This window comes from Hippoglossus stenolepis, chromosome 14 (assembly GCF_022539355.2).
Source record: "Hippoglossus stenolepis isolate QCI-W04-F060 chromosome 14, HSTE1.2, whole genome shotgun sequence".
NCBI classification, from domain to species: domain Eukaryota; kingdom Metazoa; phylum Chordata; class Actinopteri; order Pleuronectiformes; family Pleuronectidae; genus Hippoglossus; species Hippoglossus stenolepis.
The window spans coordinates 7,935,147-7,959,887 of NC_061496.1; the positions used below are offsets into that span (position 1 = coordinate 7,935,147).

General features: G+C 40.3%; 2 protein-coding genes across 3 annotated transcripts; both read right to left on the reverse strand.

Annotated features, from left to right (window-relative positions):
* Nucleotides 1-584: 584 nt before the first annotated feature.
* Nucleotides 585-6,307, reverse strand: acer1 (alkaline ceramidase 1). The gene is made up of 7 exons (XM_035175765.1): nucleotides 5,898-6,307; nucleotides 4,944-5,056; nucleotides 4,695-4,809; nucleotides 4,404-4,542; nucleotides 3,075-3,212; nucleotides 2,847-2,984; nucleotides 585-2,719 (listed from the first exon to the last, which is right to left on the reverse strand). Exons 1-7 carry the CDS (start codon nucleotides 5,902-5,904, stop codon nucleotides 2,542-2,544), a joined length of 828 nt encoding a protein of 275 aa, XP_035031656.1. The 5' UTR covers nucleotides 5,905-6,307; the 3' UTR covers nucleotides 585-2,541.
* A 444-nt stretch (nucleotides 6,308-6,751) lies between these two features.
* myo1f (myosin IF) lies at nucleotides 6,752-23,954 on the reverse strand. 2 transcript variants are annotated; one of them, XM_035177203.1, is made up of 29 exons: nucleotides 23,743-23,954; nucleotides 23,428-23,556; nucleotides 20,477-20,605; nucleotides 18,730-18,819; nucleotides 18,533-18,627; nucleotides 18,351-18,438; nucleotides 18,163-18,252; nucleotides 16,723-16,854; nucleotides 16,416-16,550; nucleotides 15,717-15,849; nucleotides 15,037-15,233; nucleotides 14,870-14,950; nucleotides 14,669-14,755; nucleotides 14,379-14,465; nucleotides 13,728-13,895; nucleotides 13,494-13,579; nucleotides 13,319-13,400; nucleotides 12,776-12,882; nucleotides 12,602-12,700; nucleotides 12,360-12,504; nucleotides 11,681-11,795; nucleotides 11,412-11,581; nucleotides 11,082-11,227; nucleotides 10,258-10,404; nucleotides 10,010-10,158; nucleotides 9,803-9,865; nucleotides 9,020-9,227; nucleotides 7,878-8,038; nucleotides 6,752-7,767 (listed from the first exon to the last, which is right to left on the reverse strand). In XM_035177203.1, exons 2-29 carry the CDS (start codon nucleotides 23,428-23,430, stop codon nucleotides 7,691-7,693), a joined length of 3,270 nt encoding a protein of 1,089 aa, XP_035033094.1. In that variant the 5' UTR covers nucleotides 23,431-23,556; nucleotides 23,743-23,954; the 3' UTR covers nucleotides 6,752-7,690. The 2 variants fall into 2 exon arrangements, with proteins under 2 accessions (XP_035033094.1, XP_047199146.1); XM_047343190.1 differs by lacking the exon at nucleotides 23,743-23,954 and having other exon boundaries at nucleotides 23,428-23,646.
* Nucleotides 23,955-24,741: the final 787 nt, after the last annotated feature.

Consider the following 24,741-nt stretch of genomic DNA (forward strand, 5'->3'; position numbering starts at 1 on the left):
GCTTTAAGGTTGTTGACATGTGTTCCCAACTTGTTTCTACTGCCTTCAAGTGGCCCAAAATGTGTAATTTCAGTAAAGTAGAGAATCTGAAAACCTCCTGCTCTGTGTATTCATCTATATGTATTGTTATGTTACAGTTTAAAGCAATTTAACTGACAGGCTGATACATTTCTCATTTAATGATGAAAAATTCATCATTAAATTGTTACAGAATTGTTTACAGAATCTGAAATACCATAAAGATTAATAAGTATGTATAGTTTGCCATAATAAAACATAGGATCAGTTTACATAATATGACACATTGTTACTGATTGAATAATCAAACAAACCACCAAAAATCTAATAATCTAATCTAATATTTATACATGATATAAATATAATTTATATATGTTCAGCTTTTTACAAAACCTGAACATAAATTTTGATATTTCTCTGACTATAAGAATAATCAATCAGTTCTCAACCTTTTTCACTTGTTTTTCGGTTTTGTCTGACCACTTGTTAAATCCTTAGAATGGACAAGAGTTGTTTTCAAAAGTCAATCTCGTTGCAGTGCGAGAGGAAAAATCAGGGAATCAAACAATTCGTATTGATTTATCATCACAGGGGAATGAATATCTTTATATAGATACAGATTTTTCTCCAGTGTCTCTGAACAAAGAAATCAGTTTTCTGTAAAAAAAAACATGACAGGGCACTGAAAAGTTACAGATGATTTCATTCTTCTCACTCATTCTGATCATCAGTTATCTGGCTTTTTAATACATCATCTTTCTGGAGGAACAGCGTTGGCTGCTGTTCAACATACCCACGGCCACAGGAGGTCACTGTTGAACACTGAGGCTCAGGGAAAGGGAACGAGTGCATTTCTTTGTGTAGTGGATCTATTGTTGTATGTATTGTGTCCTTCAGGAATGATCATGTGAATGGAGGCACGGTTTACCTGAATATTCTCAAAACACAACCAATTTATTCAACAAAAAGGTTGTTTTGGTGAATTAGGGTCAGTCGTACAAAAGAAACACGAGATTGTTGTGGAACGCTCAGTCACACAAATGCACTTTAGACTCATATTTCACAGGTCCTGAATGAGACTGTACCATTTTTTTTTACAGAGAAATAGATGAATACATTATTTGATATAGAAAAATCTGTGTTACTGAAATGTTACAAGAGTCGAAACTACAACTTTGTGAAACTACAGCCTTCCAACATGTAACCATACAGACAATTCAACTTTTGCATAGCTGATGATAGTTTAGTTGAGGTTACAGCTCTGACTCCGATTTTACAAGGTTTTATAAGAGTCCATGTAAACACATTTCACCGACAAACTCCCGCACAGAGGAATGACAGCAAAGTTTCATCATAATAAATCATGAACAGTGCGTTAACATATAATTTGTCATGAGCAGGATCAATTGTGCATTGATATCTTGAGAATAAATATCCGCAATGGATTGATTTATAAATACAAAAACACGTGTTTAACTGTCAGACTCAGACACATCTTCAAAAAGAGACGTAAACAGACATCTTATGAAAACTGTTCATGATTTGTAAATTCATAATATTTAACAGTTATTGTCTTAAAATCTGAAAAACGTCATAAAACCACATCTCATTTCACACTTGCCTGTAGAAAATCAAAATCAGTCAACTGCTGTAGCCACTGTCTCTCTATCATTGATTAACACTTTCCGAAAAATGATTCTGAAAACAAAGTCATGGCTTGAAAGAGAGACGACAGTGAAGGTTATGGTTACTACAGCGATAATAGCTCTTAATTTGCTAGTGTGTCAGAAATGTGAATCTATAGGATAACAATTAAATGTAATACTTTTTAACCATATGGTTTTATTTAAGTATGGATATGAAGTTGGATCTGTGGATGATAAATTAGGGCGGAGCAATAAAACAATAAAAATAATCCTTGCAATATAATTCTCATCAATAGACAAAAGCTCAAAATATATATTATGCATAAGCATTGTGCAACCACAGTAAGGATGTAAATTGGTTTTAATGATCTCCCTCAGATTTGAAAATGTTCATGTCCTGGTCATTCTCTGCTCATAAAGACTTTAAAAACCACAACCTTCACTCAGGAGCAAAAATCTGTCTTAAAAATTGTATGTGACATTTGTGGTGATTATTATCGATAATGACGGATATGAACATTTTTATCTTTATATACTTTTTAGCGGTATCGCTCAGCCCTATGACAACTAATTATTTTGTGTACATGAACTAACAGTAGGTCTATTTGGCAACACAGGTGTAAACAATCCTTTGAAAGGATCAGAAGAGTGACATAACTTCGATTTTGTGGTAGTTTGGTATTAATCTGTGTATTAAGAGTCGATATGTCAGTAAGTTTGTATTCCTGCGTTCTGAATTCTGGGATAGAACACAGATTGTGTCGTTGGGGTTTAAAAACCTGCCAGTGATGAAATGACTCTGGTGACTTATCATTAATGAAATACTGTACAAATGGAGTGCACCGATTGAAATGTTCTGAAGGTAGAAACGACCTTGTTAGCACTGTTTGCGTGTTTTGGTTGTGCCTCTCAGGACGATGTGAGGTAATCCAACAGGCCATTCAGCAAAGGGCCAGAACTGCAGTCCAGGCAGTGAGTACGGTATCTCATAGCTGGCGTCCAGGTAAGCTATCAGGGTGCTGCCATAAGCCACCGACATCACAATGAGAATGTGCCTGGAGGAGACATAGAATAAAGATCAATATACAGAACGTCATCATGTTGATAAGGAACATAAGTCAGTGGGTGTTACGTTAAGCAAAGCACAGGAACGGAAAGGGACACATCTAAGGAAGCACTTACCAGAAACCGTGCAGGTAGCAGAAGTTCAGCTCCTGCCAGAAGCTGCAGCCAAAGCGGTCACTAATCCAGCAGGAGATGGCGAGCACCCACAGAGCCACCGACATCTTGGCCAGTCGCAGAACCTTCTGGTCAGTGCAGCTGAGGCACAGAGAAAAGAGTTCATTTTTAAATACAGTGAAACTGCACCAAACACACTCACAGGAGCCCGAGAGGCCACAGTTTTCATACCATCTCATCTCCACAGCCAGAGTGTAAAGTAGGTGGAGGCCAAAACTGTTTAAAACGTAGGCGTTGGCTGTAGGTTTGACGAATGATGACACCGTGGTGACGGCAGTAATCAACAGGACAAGCCGGGAAAATGTGGACCTGTGGTGGAAAAGACACAGAGAGAAAGAAGTTTATGGGCTACCAACAGAAAGTCCAATATTCACTCTAAAGCTGTTTTTAGACTTCGGAGAATGTCCAGACTTTTGGGTCAGGACATTTCTTCTCCAATATGAAGAACGCAGCAGGAGATAATCTGGGTCAGATGTGTTCACAGCAACAGGAAAATGTCCAGAACATTCAGGCAATGGGTGGCGCCTGGGTAGAGCAGCTGAGGACAGGATATGACGCATAGATTTCAGGGTTTTTTTGCCCTTTTCACCAAAAGCTTTTTCGAATCTCTTTGTTTTTCTAAGTTGACATTTTCATCTGCAACGTCTACGTGTTCATCCTGAGGTATTTGTTTTCTTCCAGTTTCACGTCTTTGTATTAGAAACGTCATCAATCTATTCTAACATGGGCTCAGTCACACATTTTCCAAACACTTTACTAGGGGGCTGGAAAAGTTCTGGAGCAACTGACATTTGTGTTTTCACACACTGCCCCTCCAGAAATTTCAAGAAAATGTCTAATGTTGGACTCTACCAACTCCTGGTGGAAATATCTGGCTCTTCAGTAGCTAAATGCTCCACTGTGTTCACCTGCTGAGCCGGCAGTGTACAGTGGGTTATTGTGAGTGAATCAAAACAGTAAAGCTGTGGCTGGGAGACCTAAAGGATGATCTGAACGAGGGATAATTCTCCTCATGTTGATCACTACAAGTGACCTCTTTCATCTGGATGTTTTGATATTGTCAATTAATTAGTTTTATTGTAAAAAAAATCCATCATAGGCACTGAAAAGAGGAACTATTCAACTGTTCTGCCTTTACTGCATTTTAATTAAATGTTTCTGTTGCCTTAATATTTCATGCAGCGTTAAAATAAACAATCTGGACAACCTGTCACGTTCAGGTGAAGGCGGCAGCACGTTGTGTCTTTGTGACTCTCGTTGGGGCTGTCGGGCTGGTTCCTCCGCCAGCACAGGTAAGGTTTCAGAGTGGCGTCCCTTTTAAATGCTCTCTCATTGTTCTTTTTAACTTGTTTCATTAAAGGATTAGTGAGCTGTGTTTTGAGTCCTTAGTAACACATGGAGATGTGGAGTATATTTTACAATTTGCTGAATAAAAACATAAACAAACTTGGAGTTAATCAGTCGTCTGTTGTTGTGTTGATTTTCACGAGGTTATCTTACCTGTCTTTTATAAAAGAAGGAAACATCCTGCGGGGGAACCACATTGAATATCCCGCCGCCAACACCCACAGGATTGACAGCTCATCCAACATCTGGCCAACGAAACTAAGAGTCATGTGGAAGTAGGCTGAGAAGAGTCCTGCAAGAAGAGAAAACTCTCATGTGTAAAAAAGAATAATTGAGAAGCTTGTAGCCTGAAACAAACACATTCACATAAAACAATTGACGAATCAACTGGTGAATGATACAAAACTACATGAAATACGCCCAAAAAAGAAACGAGCAACTGACCTACAAAAATCATCATGATCCAAACCATGTGGATGGCCAGGTTCCTCTCTTTGGCGTAAGGATGAAGGAGGTAGAGCATGACAGGAGATACAATGAAGAAACTGAAGCTGCTAATCTGTAGGAGAAACAGCAATCATTCAAAAAAAGATATGACGATAACTAGAAGTTAATGATCAGTTTTTATAGAGATGAATCTGAAAACATAAATCTTTGTTTTGACATAAACGCTGAAGTATATATAGAACGTACAGTGTTGAAATATTCCACCACGTGTTCAGAGTGTTTGTAGTTGTCTTCACACCAGTCGAGATCTGAACTCTCGTAGGAGAAAACTCCTGCCATCCTTTCACTGGAGTAGACGCCTGTCAGGCACAGAGATGGGAAACAATAATCACTGCTTTCTAATTGATGAATAACCCAGAGTGCATCTGGATCAGAGTTTTACTTCATGTCAGTCGTCCTGACAGATTGTGTATGTCTGGGCTGAGCATTTGGTTTATGTAAATCAGTTTCCTCTCCCTCTTGGTCTTTAGTCCTACTTTATTCAAATGTTGCTTTGTACCCTCTCACAGAATCACGTCTTTTAAATAGACATTTAAATGAACTCTTGCTTGTCTGTTTTCCAGAAGATTAGTTGTCAAACCGAACTTTCCTGATAAAATAAAGAGCTAACTCGAAGAGACAAGTAAAAAACTATGCCGTCAGAGGACTTTCCCAAAACCTGATTAGCCTGTTATGATGTTGACTAATAATTGATCTATAATATTAACAGTCAATGAGGCCATTAATAACAACTTTTAAACTGTACTTGTATAAAAGGTTTAGTAGGTTTTTGATACATAAATACAGATGTTATAACAGGGATGTTGTATTGATTGATTAGAACAGGTTCTACTCGTGTACCTAATATTGTGACTACAGTGGAAATTGAGTCATATAAACACAGTAAATAGAACTTGGTTGAATACAGATTATTATATTGAGCCATAGTTAATCAAAAAGCCATTATATGAGGAACATCACAGTGAATAAGCTCAGTATTAATCCCCACATACACTCTCTCAGTCCTGTGGGTAAAACAACAGGAATATCTTGGTGATTTTTGTCAAAGGTCCGGTAGTTTCACACCTTTTCTGATCCATAAAAGTTGAATTATCTCTCAATATAAAAGGTCTGAATCCATAAGAAGCGAGTGGAACTTACCCCCCATGTTGCTGCTGCTGCTGCCTCAGCCTCAGGTCTGTCAGTGTTGCTCTGCTGCTGGTGGAGCAACAGGTGCTTCTCTCTGGGTGGAGCCTCCAACCGCTCCCTCCTGGTCCTTTGTCATCGAGGGAAAATGTCTGGAATGGACTCAATGTTTTTTCCGCTGGATCTTCACAGGTAGCATGTTTCACTTCGGAGGAATTCGCATCTTTGATTTTTTCATCGAATATGACCAGATGAATACGTTATGAGCCCGTTATTAGATTTGACATATGTTTAAAGTGTCAGAAATTATTATATATAGAGAAGTAAGCTGTGTACAGACTGATAAAAGAGCAGCGGGTGTTACAGTCAGCTCGGTGCCCGTCTGTATAATCTCAGGTCTTCTCTGAACAGGAGGCTCATCCCTCATCCCTCAGCCCTCAGCCTGTCCATCTGCCAACGCTGCACCAGGCCAACAACACCAAGCTTCTTTTCAAAATAAAAGCAGGAGCGTTCTCAGAGGGCAAAGGGCATGTGTGCGATGAAAAGTAAAGTACAAAAAAATAAAAGGTTTTAAATGATAATTTATTCACATTTCACACTACAGTAGACTTTATATACTTAGAGCTGAGGAACAGGAAAAATAAATCTTCCCCTACTTTTTGATTTATAATGTATTTATTATTGATTATATAATAATAATAATGTTTTTATTATCTTTGAATAAAACATGTTTAAAGTTCCATCTCTATATCATCTTTATAAAAAAAAGAAAGTTTAAAGTTCTTAATAATGATAATAATGATATAAAATAATAATAAGTAATAGTGTTAATTGGGGATATCAACACATGAAGAATTGGTTTAGATAGATTTATATTCAAAAAAAGATATTTATTGACTGTGAGGGAGTGACATCATTTTACAAAAATCAACCAAACTTGAACAAAATGCAAAACTGGCAGAAATACCTGTTAGTAATTGATAAACACTTACTAAATGTTCAGTCACCTCTTTCTGTTTTATTATCTTATAACTTACTGATGACACAATCTGGACCAGTGAAAAAGTCATTGAGGTGAAATACTAAAATATATTTCTTTATTGTATTGAAGTGACAAAACAACTGGAAATGCATTATACTATTAATAATCAATGACTAGAAAATCTAGAAGTTTGCTTCAGTGACATCAGCAGTATTGTCTCTAGGAATGGCTTTGATTCATCTGATGCAGGTTCATCATGGTGCAAATGTACAGTCAAGTTCACATATTTAACACGTTATCTAATACAGAACCGATTACTACTTAATGGACTTAATCTAGAATACTGATCAGGATCTGGCGTTGCTCTAGAAAAGCTTCAGGCAGATACAAACACTGTAGACAGTAAAAAAAAAAGCGACGCAGCATTTTCAGGTCACTCTGCTCCTGAGTGTGTGTAACTGAAGCTTTGAGACGTTTTCAGTGGAGTAACAGCTCAAAGGAAGCTGTGAAGTGCGGGCCCAGTCAGAGATCTTGTTGCTCAGTCATTGTGTCGTCCGGGACAACAGGAGACATGAAACCTGAGCAGCTCTTTGCACTGGATGTGCATTTTAAGGATCGTGGCCATAATGATGATGTTTCCTCTTCTTGCTGATATGTCAGAGGGTTCTGGCCTTCAGCAGCCCTGTTCTCCGTCATGGATGCAGATCTACAACCATGAACTATTCACTGGCAGTTTCCTTCTCAAGCAGAATGTGCTGTTTTCATAAAATTACACATATTTCAGAACAAACATAGACACGTCTACGAGGAAGACATCAGGTCTTGATCAAATCTTTTCGACATAGTTGCCAGGAAAGAGGCCTTCACTTCCTCGAATCCTGCCCCTCCACCATCCCGATGGATCTGCAGAGAAACACACTTTGTTAGAGACTGTGGAACATGTGAAATCTAATAATAGATCCAATTATTTCCTCTGATCTTTATTAACGTGTCGTCTTTCTTCTCATCCTCACCTTCTTTGACCAGGTCGAAGACGTCGTTGACCTCGAAGCTGATCTCGTCCGTGTCCTGGCCGACATACTGATGCAGCGCCCGGCAGCGAGGCCCCTGGGGTCGAGGCTGATGTTTGGGAGCAGGAGGAGGTCGGTGATTGATGCTCCTTCTCCTCTGCTTCCTGTGACAGAGAGAAAGAAATGACAACAGGGATGAAAGAAGGAGGAGATGACAGGAACTCGCCAAAGGGAGAGTAACGCTACAGAAAAACAGAGCTGGGGTGTAGGTCCTCTTGAGTTACTACTTTATAGATCCATTATAGATGTAATGTAATAGGATAAATATGTTTTTATTAAAATTTAAACAAACGCTGATAAGAATGGTAATAAACTTTGATTTAGGAGCTTTGTATAGAAACGTTTTCAGTCTGTTCAAACAGGGACTACAATGATGTCTACCCATAATACCTTTAATCAAGGACTGACTCAGCCAATAGGAGGCCACCTGAAGGGTTGCATTAATCAATTAATTGTGTCAAATGTTATACTTAAATATCATTGTAATATGTAATATATATTTAAGAATAAGTGCATGTAATGTACCAAAGAACAAAATTTTGATTTCATATATATTAATGAGCCATTAATAAGAACACGTTGTGGGTTTCTAGATGGGAGGAAATAGTTGTGACTGATGCTGATTTTCTTATAATAAATATAAATAAATATAATAATAATCTTATAATATAAGTTAAAAAGTTAAGACTGGTAATGGGTTGTGATTAGTTGTAATACATTTTGGTCCATATCCTCAGCAGCACTTTTCCTTTTCCATATAAAACTTTAGTAAATTAGTAACAAACCCTTAATGAAGCTATTAGCCAGAATTTATTGTTATTTAATATTACTCTTAATGGTTGATTGTTAAGGAGGTGCACCCCGAAGATGTCTGAATGCTTTGTTTCCTACAGCACATGTGGAAATAAACAGGTTTATCTTTCCTGTCTCTCCATTTGGTTTGGTTTGGGCTCACTGGGTGTTGAGCCCCACCTTGACAAACCCTGGAACACAACAAACCTGTATGCGCTAATTTAAAGTGACTAAACAAGTCCACCCACACATTCCACATTCATAGATTCTTTAGTTTTCAGTGACTCTCTCACCCTGACATGCCCTGGTCAGGCACATTCAGGAAGTCCATGTTGCCTTGGCTGTGCTGGCTGTGGGCCGGGGCTTTTGGGGCCCTCTGGGAACCCAGTTTGGGCAGAGCGGCGCTGGGTGGCCGGCCCTGTTTGTGCGCGGTGGAATAATGGGTTTCTGACGGTTGAGGCTGAGGAGCTCTGGAAAACTTGGCTGCTCCATTCTGTTGAGCTGAGGAGAGGAACAGTGGAGTCAAAGTAAAATGAACCCCCTGAAACTAAAGCACAAGACCCGAGTACAACTACTGCTGATTGAAAACGGAGCTGCTCAGGTATTTCTTTAAACATCCACCTCTAAAGCTATGTTGGGGATTCATGGTCAGGGAAGAAGAAGTATTAATTTATTCACCAGTCTGAAAAAATATACTTGACTGCACTTGACTACTATACTGCACTCAAAAAACTACCAGAGCAGCAAGGTGTACTTAAAATGTCAAAAGTAAAAGTACTCATAATTCACTGAGAGTTACTCCAATCACTTTTATATTATAAAAGTGATTATAATATAAAAGTGATTTTATTAAAAAGTGATTGGTTATTTATATTATACTTGTACTTTATACTTTATATAAAATGTTTTGTTAAAGTTGGTCAAGTAAAGCTTGTTTTTTACTTCTTTATATCCTCTTGGTTCTTCGATCTTTACTTTAGTTTTGATGTAACTGAAAAAAATGATTTAAATAAAATACTCGAGTACATCTACTTAGCTATCTTCCACCATCTCTATGTAATAATAGAAAAGAATACCTCTGCTGGATATATCATTTCTCCCTCCACCATGAGACTGTGGGAAACTCTTCCTGGTCGGCTCTGATGAAATGAATGTTCAGTTAAAACAATATCTGCACATACAAGAGTCATTTTCATACTTAGTAGCTTCCCTTAAGTATAACTAAACTTTACCTCAGCTTTCCTTATTTCAATAGTCTGCATCTTTATTTTGTTTTAACTCACTGGAGGACTTGGGTAGACCGTCTCCTACTGTGATTGTGAGGGTCTTCCCTCCAGGTTTGAGCTGGGTTAGGTCTCCTTGCCCCCTCTGGAAGATGACCATCCTGGAGCCTCCTCCACCCCAGCCCTCCTTCTTCACCCTGAACTCCAATCTGAGTTGTGAGGAAAGCGCGTCAGTGGTTTCAGTTTTTCAGATTTTCAGATTATCTATGCAAAATGCAGGAGGTCTGAGTGTGAGTGTGTTCCTCTACTTGTCAGTGAAGGAGATGGTCAGTTTTCTCTTGGCCACGTCCTCGTAGCGTTTGGAGAGCAGGCTGAGGAACTCCGTCTTGAAGTTGGACTCCAGCAGGCTGTCGTACTGAGCCTCGTGCAGGATGAAGTAATCATCCTGTCTCGTACTGAAAAGATAAACAAGACCATTGAGAGCTTTTCTCAGGCAAAATTGTTAAACTGAACTTTTCTGAAGAAATGTATGTGTCCACCATTGAAAAGAGGCCAATAGTCACAACTGATCTCATGTAGCTGCTTCACTTGTCTCTTGTGAAAAGGTCTATTTGCTCTGTTACATGACCGCTCACTTCATTTAAAAAATGTAACTATAGGGAACTATATGTAACTATGAGTATAACCATTTCAGTATCTTAATAAGGGCTGTTTAATGTGGAGCACTGAAAAAGCAGGGACAAGAAAAGGTCAATAATTTTTCAAGTCTGTCAAAAACCAAAAGTCAAGCACCCATATGAACACTGAAATAGTTTACTCACTGTAACTCTTCCCTTATTTGTGTTTAAAGTGATAGGGGACAAAATCCACAGTCCTAATTCCTGGCTTTAATATTTAAAATTATTTCGTTAAAACTTCTGTGTCAACCTGAAACTTATTTCCCTGTAGCAAAGGGATAGTAACAAAAAGAGAGAAGTTTGTATTTAAAAGGACAGAAACTTTTCGACTTATTTTTCTGAATTTTCTTCTTCTCTCTCTTCAGACTTGTAGCTAAATGAGGGAAACTGCTCTTGCACAGACGGAGGACTGTGAAGTTTGTCCTCAGTGTATCTTCTGCGAACGACAGCTCTACCTGAGGGAGACGCCGCTGATGCTTTCAAACTCCATTTTCCGTTTCAGCACCTCCTTTATGTGCCCCTTCTCGGGCCCTTTCTTCACCTTCTCTCGGCCAATCAGATAGATGCCCTTCGGGGTCAAGATCAAATCTCTCTTGATGGACTGGGTTGTGAAAAAAAAATACAGAAGTGAGAACTGTGAGCAAAACCAGAAAGAAAGGAGAAGAGGTAAACTTTGACCTTTCTGTAAAGAGCATGTGGTAAATTTGTCATCTCTCATCTCTAACACAGCTTTCCCATGATTCTTTGAGGGATAACAACACACACGTGCTTTCGCAAAGCTTCACCTTGAACCTGCGATCAAACTTATTGACTGAATCAGCGAAGTCGACGCGCTCCCTCTTGGCCAGAAACTGCCGCAGCTCGGGCCTCTGCTCCAGGCCGAGGTAGTCGCCGACGAAGTTCCTGTTGATGCTGTTCTTCCTCCGCTCCTTGGAGTTGTACAGGATGTCCGAGGCTGAGAGTCGCAGGGGGGAACACACAGTATATTCAGAGCGGTGACTTTAAGCTTGTGTTAGGGTGGAATCAGTATGAGGAGTGTTTGTCTTTTACTCACCCTCCTCTCTCATTTGTTCATACTTCTTCCTGGAGATGAAGCGTCTCCAGGCTTTCTGGATGATCCTGGCGAACGTGTCAAACTTCCTCTCCCTCATCTCCTCCAGAAGAAACAGCTGAGGAACACGGAGCATGTTAAAGTATATATGTACAATTTTTTCAAGAATATATTTACATTTCACTATACACATTCTAATGGCTTCAGTCATATTTCACCATATTGTTTCTGGGAATTTGATGGATTTATGTCCAATATTGAATCTCTTTTAGCTCTGTTTTTGGTCACTACCAACTACCAAAGGAAACATCAGGCTCTTTAACTGGACAACAAATAAGATAAAAAAGTGTTCTAAAAAGTAAAAGTACTTATTATGTGAAAAATGGCCCCCGTTATTTATATATTTTATTAACTGATTATTATTCCTTTTGCTATTATTTCTGTATTAATGTTTGAGTAGCATTTTACTGTAGTTAGATATCAACTACATTCAACTGTAGGGTGTTAAGTAGCCTTATCTATAACAAAGTCATATTTTATTAGTCTACTATAAGTCAGATAAATGTAATAGAGCAAGAAACTACAATACAAAACTACACTCATGACATGAAACTATCCAAGTGATCCTAACCCGTACCTCAAATTTGTGAGACCCCGGAATAAAACATAAAAAGTTTGTTACCGATTCAGGGTTCTTGACGAAGACTTTGGTGCGTCCCATCTGATACTGGTCATTGTCCATGTTGACAGAGCGGAGGAGGTGAAGGACCCCCTGCTGCTCCGGACCCCTCCAGCCCGGCCATGTCTCCGATGTCAGAATGGCATACCTGGACAGAGCGCAAACACACCAAAGGTTCCTTCAGTTATAACAAACACACAGAAAATGATGAACCCTTTCAAAAACACGCGCAGGATGACACTCACCTTGTCAGAAACTTGTTGAAGGCCCTGCGGTATGCGTATCCAGCTCTTCTCACTCGTATGTTTTCCCGCAGTCCCAGGTATTCAACCTGATGTCGCGCCCTACAAACAGAGAACCACTCATTCAGAAGTGTGTTTCCTATACGTTCTCATATGTTTGACAGTGATGCTGCTGACCTGCTCTCCTCCCAGTCTTTGGGTCTTTTTGTCTCATTGGGTTTGATACAGCGGATGTAGTGCGGAGTGCACTTCATCAGGGTTTTCACCAAGTCATTGGCTTGTTTCTGTGGGAAACATCAATGTGAAATCAGAACAGTGTTGGGAAAACTTAATTTTATGGTTATTTCAGGGGCGGATCCAGGGCTGGGGCTAGGGGGGCGCTGGCCCCCGCTGAAATCTGATTGGCCCCTGAACTGCCCCCTCTCCTTTCAGTATCCTCTTTTTAAAAAAAAAAATGAACTAGTCACTTAGTTACAAAACTAATGATAAATATAACAACGTGTTAAGAATCTTTTATTTTCTAAGCCATTTTGAAGTACACAAACAATTTTTCTAAATATATTCAATGACATGTGGCTTTCCTCAAGGCTATAGAATAGAACTGAATCAGGTATAATGCATGGATGTTAGACATATAATTGGCCCCTCTGTGTAAATTGTGGCCCGCTTTATGGCCCCTGATATACCAGCCACTGGGTTACTCTCAGGTTCACCTCTCACCTTGATCTTGGAGCTGGCTGTGGTCGGCCTGCTTTTCTTATCAGTGCTTAGGTTTTCAGGGAACAAGCTACGGATGAAGTCACTAAAGAGAGAAATTCAGGAGAGAGTTTATTTTCACATTGCTCTTTACTTATAAATACACCACAACTGAGAACATCAGAAAAATGAGACTCACTACTCGCTGCTCTGCATGAGCTCTATGAGGTCAGGGAAAAGCACATCCCGGTTTCTCTCACAGAAGCCCATGATATCATAAGACACCTGAGATCACCAAAGGTTACGTTTAAGTTTCATGTTCAGGTCATTCGCTTCACAATTTTGAATTCAAATGTTTTCATGCCAAAAATCGGACCCGAAACCGGAGCCATGCATCTACAAACAAGAAACCGCACCAAGTGAGTCAGTTTACCTTGCCGGCGTAGTGATGAATGACGAAGCCAGAGTTCCAGTTGTTGAAATGTTCATGCGTCCCCACAGCGGCCGACAGTTTCTGCAGCAGAGTGCTGTCTGCACCCTCTCCTTTGGCATGCATAGTGGCACACACATCATCCAGCACACTCATTATACCTGGAGGGTTCTGCAAGGAGAGGATGATGAAGAAGAAGATGAAGTTTATTGAAACTAGAATGTCACTCAGTAGAGCACAAAACTCCACACACTCTAAATATCAGTCTCCTAAACATGTTTGATAATTTTCATCAAGATCCATGAATTATTCTCTGAGAAATCAAGGAAAATGTTGAAAATCGCTCAATGTTAAAGAAAGAAGAACAATTCCTGGATCCGCCCCCTGATCCGGATCAACACCAAATTTGAATGAGATACCACATCCAAGATTCGTGATAATCCATCCTTGAGTTTTTGCATAATCTTGCTTACAAATCAATTTTAAAGATTTGGGAAGAATACAAAAAACAAATACTGATGTTAAGTCATTAATGTACGAGCACGATCTGAAAATCAATTATTTATGGTAGTGGGAAGTTTCTGTTTCCTCTTCTGAACAGTTTCAAAAATAGTTTGCATTTGCCAGTAAAGGAAGTGCAAGTTAGGAGCTTACCAGTTTATTTTCAATGAGGTCACACACAATCTTGTTGTTGAAGTAATCGATAGGTGTCCACTTGATGCCCTCCTGAACATACTCTTCCTATAGGACAGAGATGAGAGGCCACACAGAGAAAACGGCTCAAACATAAAACTTTTTGAATTAAATTATAAGAAAGTTAAATTAAAATATTCACCAAATGAAAACGAAAAGAAACTAAATTCTTGCCTCCAACAAACAGATGCTCATATAGAGAGCATATGTCATGCAGAGATTTACATCAGTGATAAATGTGTGGTAGCTACCTGCTCAGCCTTCAGAGTGAGTTCAATAAAGATTTGCTGCAGTTTTTCGTTCACAAAGTTGATGCAGAACTGCTCAAAGCCGTTTCTCTGCAGAAGGAGAACAACAAATGTCAGAGAATCACCGCATTCAAAACAAACCTGCTGTGTTGTACCATCTGTAAAGCTAACATCTTATTTCAATACTATTAGTAGTGTACAAACCTTGAATATCTCAAAGCCATAAATGTCGAGAACGCCAATACTGAATTCTTCATGTGGTTTCTGAATGGCTTTATTTATGGCCTGGAGGAGACAGACAACGACGTGAATTTAAAATACAAACGCATTTATTTCAGGAAGATAAATCTAGGAATTTCTCATCGGTGCACCTCAACCAGGTAGTCGAAGAGTCGTGCGTAGAGGGCCTTGGCCAGGGCGTCTCGTGTGTAGGTGGCCTGCTCCTGGTTCAGTGTCACGTTGATGGACTCTTCCTTCCCTCCCCACTTTGAGTCCATCTTCCTGCCGGTCAGCTTGTCCTGCAGGCGGCTGGAGTCGATGCCCAGCAGGTAGGCGGGGAAGGCGAGCACTGGAGAAAACGTGGGGATTTAAAAGAACATAAATACGTGAATTGTGTCAAACGTGTTTTGAAACAACTTAAATTGAGCCACTCCTAAAAGAGATTGGCTGCTGGTCAAATGTCCACCCTGTAAACGCTAATTATTTGTTGAGCAGGGACTCAGTAGGCTCCAAATGCATAAGATAAACAAGGCTGTACTGATGCTCACAGATTCTCTCAATTAGCAGGGTGACTGTCATGGGACTGCTTTTGTCATGGTGAGCTCTAATTTACTCATATTCCTCAGGGGGAACATGGGTAATTACACACTACTGTGCGTGCCCGGTGGGAATGTGTACATGCATGTGTGAATCCCTGTGTGTCTGGTGAATGCATGTGTAAGGACATTAATGTGTGTGTGTGTGTGTGTGTGTGTGTGTGTGTGTGTGTGTGTGTGTGTGTGTGTGTGTGTGTGTGTGTGTGTGTGTGTGTGTGTGTGTGTGTTTGACTCACAGTCCGTGCTCTCCACCTTGCCGTAGTTGCCTGCCTCTATGAAGCTGATGTTTCCCAGGTGGAGGATGCCTGCGATGATCTGCAGCGCCTGAGCCTGGATGTCGCCTGGGATCCCGATCACCTGCATGGCCTCCTGGAGACCAGGAAATAAAAGGGGCGGAGCAACAGGTTGAGGCAGGTGTACCACTGCAGAGGTGTGTGGATCAATAAAGTTTTATCTTATCTGATCTTAAAATCAAGCAGCAAGATCTACATTGATTCCTAAATCAGTTTTTTGTTAAATCCTATAACTGCACAACAAATCGATAGTGAAGAAGTGTGGTGTCGGAACATTTTTGGCTTGTGACTTGTACAACTGAATCTCGGGCTACTTTGAAAACCCCACATCTATGATTCTGATCAGTTCCAGCAGACATCGATATTCTCCTTCAAACATCTCAAACTCTCAGAGGCAAAAAGAAGTAACACTGTCTGGTAATTCAACAAAAGTTAAGATTATGGAGAAGTCAGAACAAACAGTATAAATCTGTGTAGCAGAGCAACGTTTTTTCGTCTTTCTAACATGTTTGGATCTCTCTAATCCAGATGATCCCACTCCCAGGGTCCACCCACAAGTTAATCCAGCCATGTGTGCATGCTGGTTCTGTTATGGACTGAAGTAAAATACATCATACTGAGGATAAACGACTGGATATGTACCATCGTCTCTTGGAAGTCTTTGCAATCATTGGTCCCATCCACCTTGTAGGTCCCAGACTGGTTGAGGTAGTAGTAGTAGTCTGGGGTCATGATGCCCAGGCCCTCTTTCTGCTGAGCGTTGGTGCCCTCTATCAGCTGAAGGACAACAGTGCAGGCGGAGGATGTGGTTACACATGTAGTGTTGCCCACAGTGGGCTACACATGAACAGTGATGCCCACAGTGGGCACCAAAATAAGGAAGTTTGACATGAGACTGTAGCATCTGCGATTGATCAGTGACCTTGTACGTCTCTCAACAGCCTCTGACCTGATAGTAGATGTGGAAGTTCCTCTCGTTCTCGTTCTGGCTCACCACCCTCGACTTCTCCAGCAGGAAGTTGGAGATTTTGCCTCCATCTGGCTCTCCTCCTCTGCTGAACTGAATCTCAAAGTATTTCCCCTGGTAGATGGGAAATCAGAGCCAACAATATCAGGTGAGATTCTAAAGTCAGATGATAAATCGGTCAAATCTGATTAAACTAAACTCAACGATTTCCGATCATTGAGCATTTCCCCCCTGACACAAAAAACCCACCATCTGTTGTGCTCCGCAAACAGGAAACTCACACGTTTTGCACGACATCGACCACATCAACATATCGTGTTCGCGTGGTTTATAGATGTGAAATTAAATGGCAACCAACCACTGATGAGAAACAACTGAGGTTTGAATTAAATGCCCTTGTGCCAACACTGTTAGCTGAAACTGGGGTGTTTCTGTGGTGCATGGTGAATCCTCAATTAATGACTAATTGTTTTTGGCTATAGTTAATAGTTAATTAGGATAAGATTGTCAGAAAATAAATCTGCAACTATTTTAAAATCAGTTAATTTTCATTTTTAAGAGTAGGAGTCTATAGATGTGCTGTTTGCTCTGTGAGTGCGATATTAACACATTCATGTTAAGCAGGTATAATATTTACCTTAGATTATGGTTTTGTTAGGGGGCTTATACCAGACTTCCTGCTGGTCACTATATTTGCATAATATATTTACTGGATGACGCTTGTGATGTCAAGTGACCACACGACGACCAATGATGTGATTCAGGAACTTCAGAAGTGTTTCCTGGGAGAGAAGCTCCCTCTATCGCCGACTTTGGGCTTTTTAATTTTGCAGAACTTTCAATACACAAAACTATATAACACACCAGAGGAAAGAGAAACTGAAAAAGCAAAATTCATCATCTGGGAACCACGAATCTCTGCACAAAACTTCATTAACCTCCGCCACAGAGGTTATGTTTATTCTGTTTGTTGGTGGGTTTGTTTGATAGTTTGCAGGATTACTCGAAAACTATTTGTCTCATTTGCCATGAAATTTGGTGGAAGGACGCTGTATGAATCAGGGAAGAACTCCTTAAGCTTAGGTGCTAAACCGGATAATTTTTTTAATTTTTTTGACATTTTCACCAATTCATTCAATTCATGGATCTTGATGAAGGAAATCAGGCACATTTAGGGAAGTGATTTTTACGAGTATATTCTGTTTGGTGCAGCTGGATTGAAAGTAAAGGCCTTGGTGGAGGCAAGCGCTCTATTGACTGCTGCTGTTGTTCGGTCTGGCTTTGCTACCTGAAACTGAAATTTACTGAAAGCGAGAGAGCAAGAGACTTTGGTGAACACAACCACAACTACACGTCTTACTGTAATACATATGAAGTCCATGAACAACAGCAGCTGCAGTAGATGCTGAAGATCTTACTCACAAAACGACTGGAGTTGTTGTTGCGTACAGTCTTGGCGTTACCGAAGGCTTCCAGCAAAGGATTGGACTGTAGGATGATGTCTTTGACATGCTGCAACACACACACACACACAAATAGTACGTCAGTGTGCATGTAAATGTCTTGGTTCATATAGATAAGCAGCAGTGTTGCGTGCTGTCTGTCTCTACCTGCACTTTGGTTCCTCCTCCAGATACTTTGGAAATGTAGCCCATGATGTATTTGGCAGCCACTGTCTTTCCGGCACCGCTCTCACCACTACAACAACACAAACAATAAGACACAACACGGCCACAAAAACGACACATCGTTACACAAACTGCACCAGCGCACACGGCAAAGGATAACGCACCTGATGATGACACACTGGTTTTCTCCATCGATCATCATGTTTCTGTACGAGTTATCGGTCAAGGCGTAGATGTGAGGGGGATTCTCATACTGGGCCTGAGGAGAGAAAACAGGTCTGGGGTCAGTTCGGGGGAAATGGAGGACGGACTCTATAGATCTACAGGAGGTGGTGAGAAAATGAGGAGGAATTGGACTCACGGCTCCTTGATAAAGTTCGATTTCTCTGTCGGTGAAATAGGGCATCTGCTTGAACGGGTTCACTGAGATCAACACGGGGCCGATATAAGTCTGAGCAGTGAAGTTAAGGAACATGATGGAGAAATATTCACCTCTTACCAAGAGCATAGAGCTTTAATCACACTGACCTTTTGAGATCAAATATGGTTATTAATATTTGATACTTTAAAGGGTTGATGACAATATACATGTTAATGATATTCCTACATAAATACATGAACAAACATTTTCTTGTAAGCTTTAATTAATCTGTTTAAATAAAGAACTGACTATACTGATATTTTACAGTTAAAAACAATGGCACTATAGAGTGTAGATAAAGATGGACGACATGACTGCTCCCCAAGTGAAGCCAAAGCATCTTGATCGCCCCCTGGTGGATGGCTGAAACATACGTCATAAATGCCTCCTCTTCCATATTAATGGATGGGATATGAGTCCAACTAAAGAAGTACACGTGAAATAAACTTTTTTCAAAGATGATTTCTGATATTCTAGGTACTTCTCACCTCTCCTAGTTTTCATTTTTCTTGTAAGTTTGGTCTGAATTAGTTATTTGATGCTATAGAAACATCCTGATTGACAGCTGAGACTGATTCGTGATTGGTCAAGCGGGTGCACTGACGGGACCTCGCTACCACAGCTCGATTCAATGTAAGGGAATATTTTAGCTTGAATTCTGAACAGTTGGAGGAAATGGAGACGCGATCAGTAGGTCCCCTTAAATCGAATCAACCGCACCCACTCATATAGTTATCGCTCCCATAAATGTGCCAAGCATAGATGTTTTTCATCAAGATCAATGAACTATTTCCTTTAAATACCTCTAAACTTTAATCCTAGAGATGCAAACATTTGCTGATTAGCACTAAAAACAAAACAACTGGGATTGCCAATAGTCTGGCAGGTATTTTATCATACATTTTGACATGAGTTTAAAGCAATCCAGCCAACATTTCACTAAAAATACATAAATATCAGCCTGTGGTGTTTCGAGAAGAAAAGTCAGAGGATCACCAACATCCTAAGAATGAATCCTCCATTAACTTTGATCATCTAAACAGAATGTATTACAGGTGGAGTTAATGGGGTAATGAGACGGTGAAAAGAAGACCAATGTGGAGGTTAAACAGTTAATGTACTTCCTGTTAAAAGAGACAACACGTCAGCAGATCAACATTACTGTCACAGATCCTCCCCTTTACTAAGCAGTTTTTAACCTCATGGCTCATCATGATCAGTAATGAGCCAACAGTTAAGTCATCAGTTATAAATCCAACTTGTCCTGCTGTGACGACAGCTGTTCTTGTTTGCAGATTTATTTCCATACTCTAAATATGGGTTTGAAGTTCAGCAGAGCTCCACCAAGAAGGAAGTGAGATGTTGAGTCACTCAGCGAATGCAGAAGAGGAAGAGTGGATTCCTTGTTTCTATGCCCATATATGATTTTGGCCTGTTTAATTAAATGTTTATACATAATCAGGACACTTTCTTTCTTGTTTGTGGAAACATTCATTGAGTGTATTCATATTATGACTCCCCTGGGGTCTAAACAAGAATTTACATTTGTCTGTTCATCTACAGGCAAAATAAAGTCCACTGTGGTGGACCAATCCTCCTGAGGTGTAGCTAAAAGTATTTTTAAGTAAGTAGTGACTTGTGAGAATTAAAAAGAGCAGTAAAATAATGCCGACAGCCTGTAGGATACGAAGATGTAGTCGTCCATGTATCTCTTCTTCAGGTTGTCCACGATGGCGTCCTCTGTGATCTTGGACAACAGGACCATGTCGTCCACGCCGCTCTGCTTCACATTCTGACTCTGCCAGTGATACTTGGCCTGAATCACACACAAGAGAGACCAACAAAGACATTTCAGCCTGTTCATTCATCTGTGTTTATCATTCAACATTTTAACCATTTGTTAAGTTGAATAATTGATCAAAAAAATATTACACTCCACTGATTTTAAATTCTGGAGATGGTTCAGAAGTCTAAAAAGAAATGCTGATAATGTCCCAGGGTTATTTGTGCCTGTGAGCTACATGTTTTGGAGTTTGACAGACAAAGGCATGTTCTAAATGTAGGCTCCATCTTTTTAGGGACTAAAAGGCTAAAAGTCAGTATATCAGTCTCTGTAGGACACACAGACGTATCTGGTGAAAAAGACAAACAGCATTAGTGCTGACATTAGTACAGATGGGTTTTTAAAAAGTATACTAGCGTGGTTTCTATTACAGGAAGCCAGGTCAGGTTGCTAGGCAACAGGTTACAGATTAGGTGAACTCATTTTCTATATTGGACATTTTAGAGAAGCAACACTAAACCAGCGAACCAGTCTAAACATGCACCTGATGATAAATGACATGGCGATGACACAGCAGCCTCTGCTTTAATGTGATGTTTTTCTTGTTAAATGAGTTCTGTGTGTTTCTGAGTCACAGTCTCACACTTCATATTCTTACAGTCAGCTTGCTATAGAGTAATATACTCTATACTCTATACTCTATATATTAATATACTTGTCTCCTGTGTCTTGGTTTTCCCTTAAGGATGCTGGTCTGTTTGATGTGTGCAGTCTGACAGGTCTTTCCATGAGCAGAGTGGTTGTGCTGTGGTCTGGGGCTTTTACATGCATCCACTGCTTCACTACAAGGTTACACACACACGCCTCACACGCTGCGTCTCAGGCCGACGCCGACCAGAAAACAAACCATTCAATTAAAATTCATACTGAAGTAAAGAGGTGAAGGTCCATGACAAACCTATCAACATCGGTTTCAGTGCAGCAGCGTGTAGACGAGGCCTATGTTCAGATGTTGTCCTGAGAACAACAATTTCTATGAGGTTACTGGGACAACAACTGCCTCAGCCAATCAGCGGCTGTGATATCATCACAGAGAGCAAACCCTGACCCTAACACGATACAAAAAGTTGGTCTCAGGACAGAAAACATTAGGTTAAATCAGGAGAGCCAAATGACCAACCAGAAGAGGGCAACTACCAAATAGCCACAAAAGGTCCCGTTTTACATTATTTCCTTCTCTGTTATTTGATTAGTAAAAAAGTAGAAGTAGAAATACTGAAGTAGAATATTGATGGTGACACTTTACTTCAGGGTCTGGGAATTTCCATTTAGTTTCCTGGAAACGTTTATACTTTACTGAAGAACCTTCTCATTATAGTTTTAGTAAGTTTTAAATTGGTTCATAAACTCCACCAAGGCCCAACAGTCCAAAATCCATCAATTATTCTCTGAGAAATCAAGGATTAAGTTGCATAACGCCAAAAATCTCCCGTTCCACAGTGCTGGATCTGCCCCCTGATCTGGACCTGCAGCAAAATAGAACGGCTTCTGTCCTGACTCATACTGTGTCCTTCAACCCAGTTTCATGGTCTTCCATAGTAGTATTTGCATAATCCTGCCAATTGACAAACAAACAAACAAATGCAGACGAAAAACATAACCTCCTTGGCGTTGGTAAAACATTTCTGAATCAAACCCTTTGTCCGAATATGCACCAAAATCGAATGGGTTCATTCTTGATCTGTACCGCATCCTTCCACAAAGTTTCAAGAAATTGGGCTCAGTAGTTTATGCGTAATCCTGCTCAGTGTCAGATGAACAGCACTGAAAACAAGATGCATCAAAGATGAACAAAAACTTGTGAATTCTTGGTGAGAATTGCAAAGCTGACCTCATCAAACCAGAGCTTTCTGTTCAGTGTTGGTAGAATAGAAATTGAGTAAGTTGACCCTTTAACGCATTCACTCTTCAGATGTTATTCCTCTCAAAGATGTTTTAGAAATTGCTTGTTCTTAGATTTGCTTGTGTGGACAAACTTATGGACTTTTAAAGACTTTCCCCTCTATGGTACGACTAAAGAATTGACTATAATAACCCTGTGTGCTGTTGATCGTGTGATTTGGATGTAGGAGTCAGACTCTTCTGAGCTCGAGGAGGAAGTGTTGTGACAGAAGCTGCAGGCCTCTGCTGCAGTCCACTTCCTCCTCTCACACCTTATTGCTGCCTCTTGTGAAACCTTTGAAACTTTGAACATATGCTAGCCGTTCTCTTCCTGCAACAGGCTGCAGCTCGTCATTGTCACCTTCCCTAACACATACAACACATTTTTTTATACAGATTTCTTGGTTTGAGTACACTGAACTTTTTATGAGTGTCATGAGTCCACGTGTAGGATTTTATAGGAGATGGTCACAAATCAAAGTATGCAGATGTGGAATAATAATGTATTTTTGCTGCTTTGAGCCGCTCTCAGTGAAAAGGTTTGACTCGAAAAAGAGGAAACTCGCTCTGCTGCCACTGAGATGGAGCTTGCTCTCCCAGAAGTGATGGCACATGACATTATCATCGTGTCAAAACTGACTTCACAGCATGAAATCTCCTCATTTTGTTTGTGGAAATGAATAAACTGACATAGATTAAAATTCATCATGAGCTATTTTCAACTTCGAAACTAGAGCATTTGTTTAAAATGTCGTTTCTGACAGAAAAACATCCAGTTTCTAACTTTCTAATGTTGGTGTTTGTTAAAATATCAGCAGGCAGATTCAGGAGATACACAAGTTTACTAAGTTTTAGGTTTGTACACACATTATAGCTGTTTGGGAGAGAAAAAAAATAAAGGTGTGGTACCGTACCATTCTTCCTGTCCTGTGGGCCTCTCCTCCTCAGGTATTCACTGTCCAGACAGTGTGTGTTCGTTTAAATCCACAGGTTGACCTCCTCACACAGCAGCCATCACACAGCGGCACACAGCAGCCAGCGACCTACAAGACACCCACTGCAAGATTCAAAAACCTTCTTCCTCATACTCCGACAGGCCAATTGTGTGAAACAAGCGAAACAAGAACTGCTCTCAGATCACACACACACACACACACACACACACACACACACACACCCCCACACACACACAGAGAGAGAGAGAGACACACACACACTGATGGACTTACCGTGCAATGTTAAGCTGCTACTTCTGTATTTTTGTCACATTCACAGTCTTCAGACAAAGGACGAAAATCATGATCTGACAGCGTCTGTATCAGCAGACCCTGAAGTGAAAGTCAGACGACCCACTTCATTGTGCACACAGGTGTCGACGGCAATAACAACCACAACTGCACTATAGTAATTACAAAAATCTGTTGCCAAATGATGGTGTTCAGTTGTGAGCTGCCAGCTCCACCCAGGCTGCGGTTGCCTCACGTTGTGTTTGTGTCGTCAGAGCGGCTGCTGCTTCCAACGCCCATAATAACTGATGCAGGTTCACACAGGGTGTACACCGGGCTGATAGCACTGTGTGTGAGTGCAGGTTTCAAACTGTGTTGCTGTTTGCTGTTCTAAGTCATTTTGAGTGGGAATGTTTTCAGGTGACAGCACAGCAACTAAATTAATGTGGATCAGGTCTCATACGATCAGAGACAGGTGTAGAAATGTTTGTTTGGAGGGTGGAGGCAGATCAGAGTTTTAAAGAAGAGGAGCACTTTTAGTAAATTAATAAGTTTGAGATGTGACTCACATTTGAAGCTTCTTCATAACTACGAACTGCATTTTATTAGGGCTGCCAGACGTCAAAGTTTGACATTTCAACTTGAAACAGGAAGTCCTTCCAACTTGACTATATTCATCCAATCTGCACAAAACTTCTCCAGATCCAGCTGAAATTGGGTCCAAAGACCTTTGAGAAAGTGATGAAGACATCTTGTAAGTGTTGTCCATTTCCGTTGAACGCTGTTGCCGATGGCAAATGTTGATGTGTATTTTTTACAGTTGATCGCATTTTTGGGAGGCTAAACATGCATGACAAGTTATGAAACAAGTAATATATAACAATACATGTTTTGCATATGGTCGGAGACAAATGGCTCGATAGCGCCCCCTTACAAAATTTCTACAAACCTTCAACCTACATGTATAAAAATTGGTAGGTATATGTATCATGGCCAGACTTA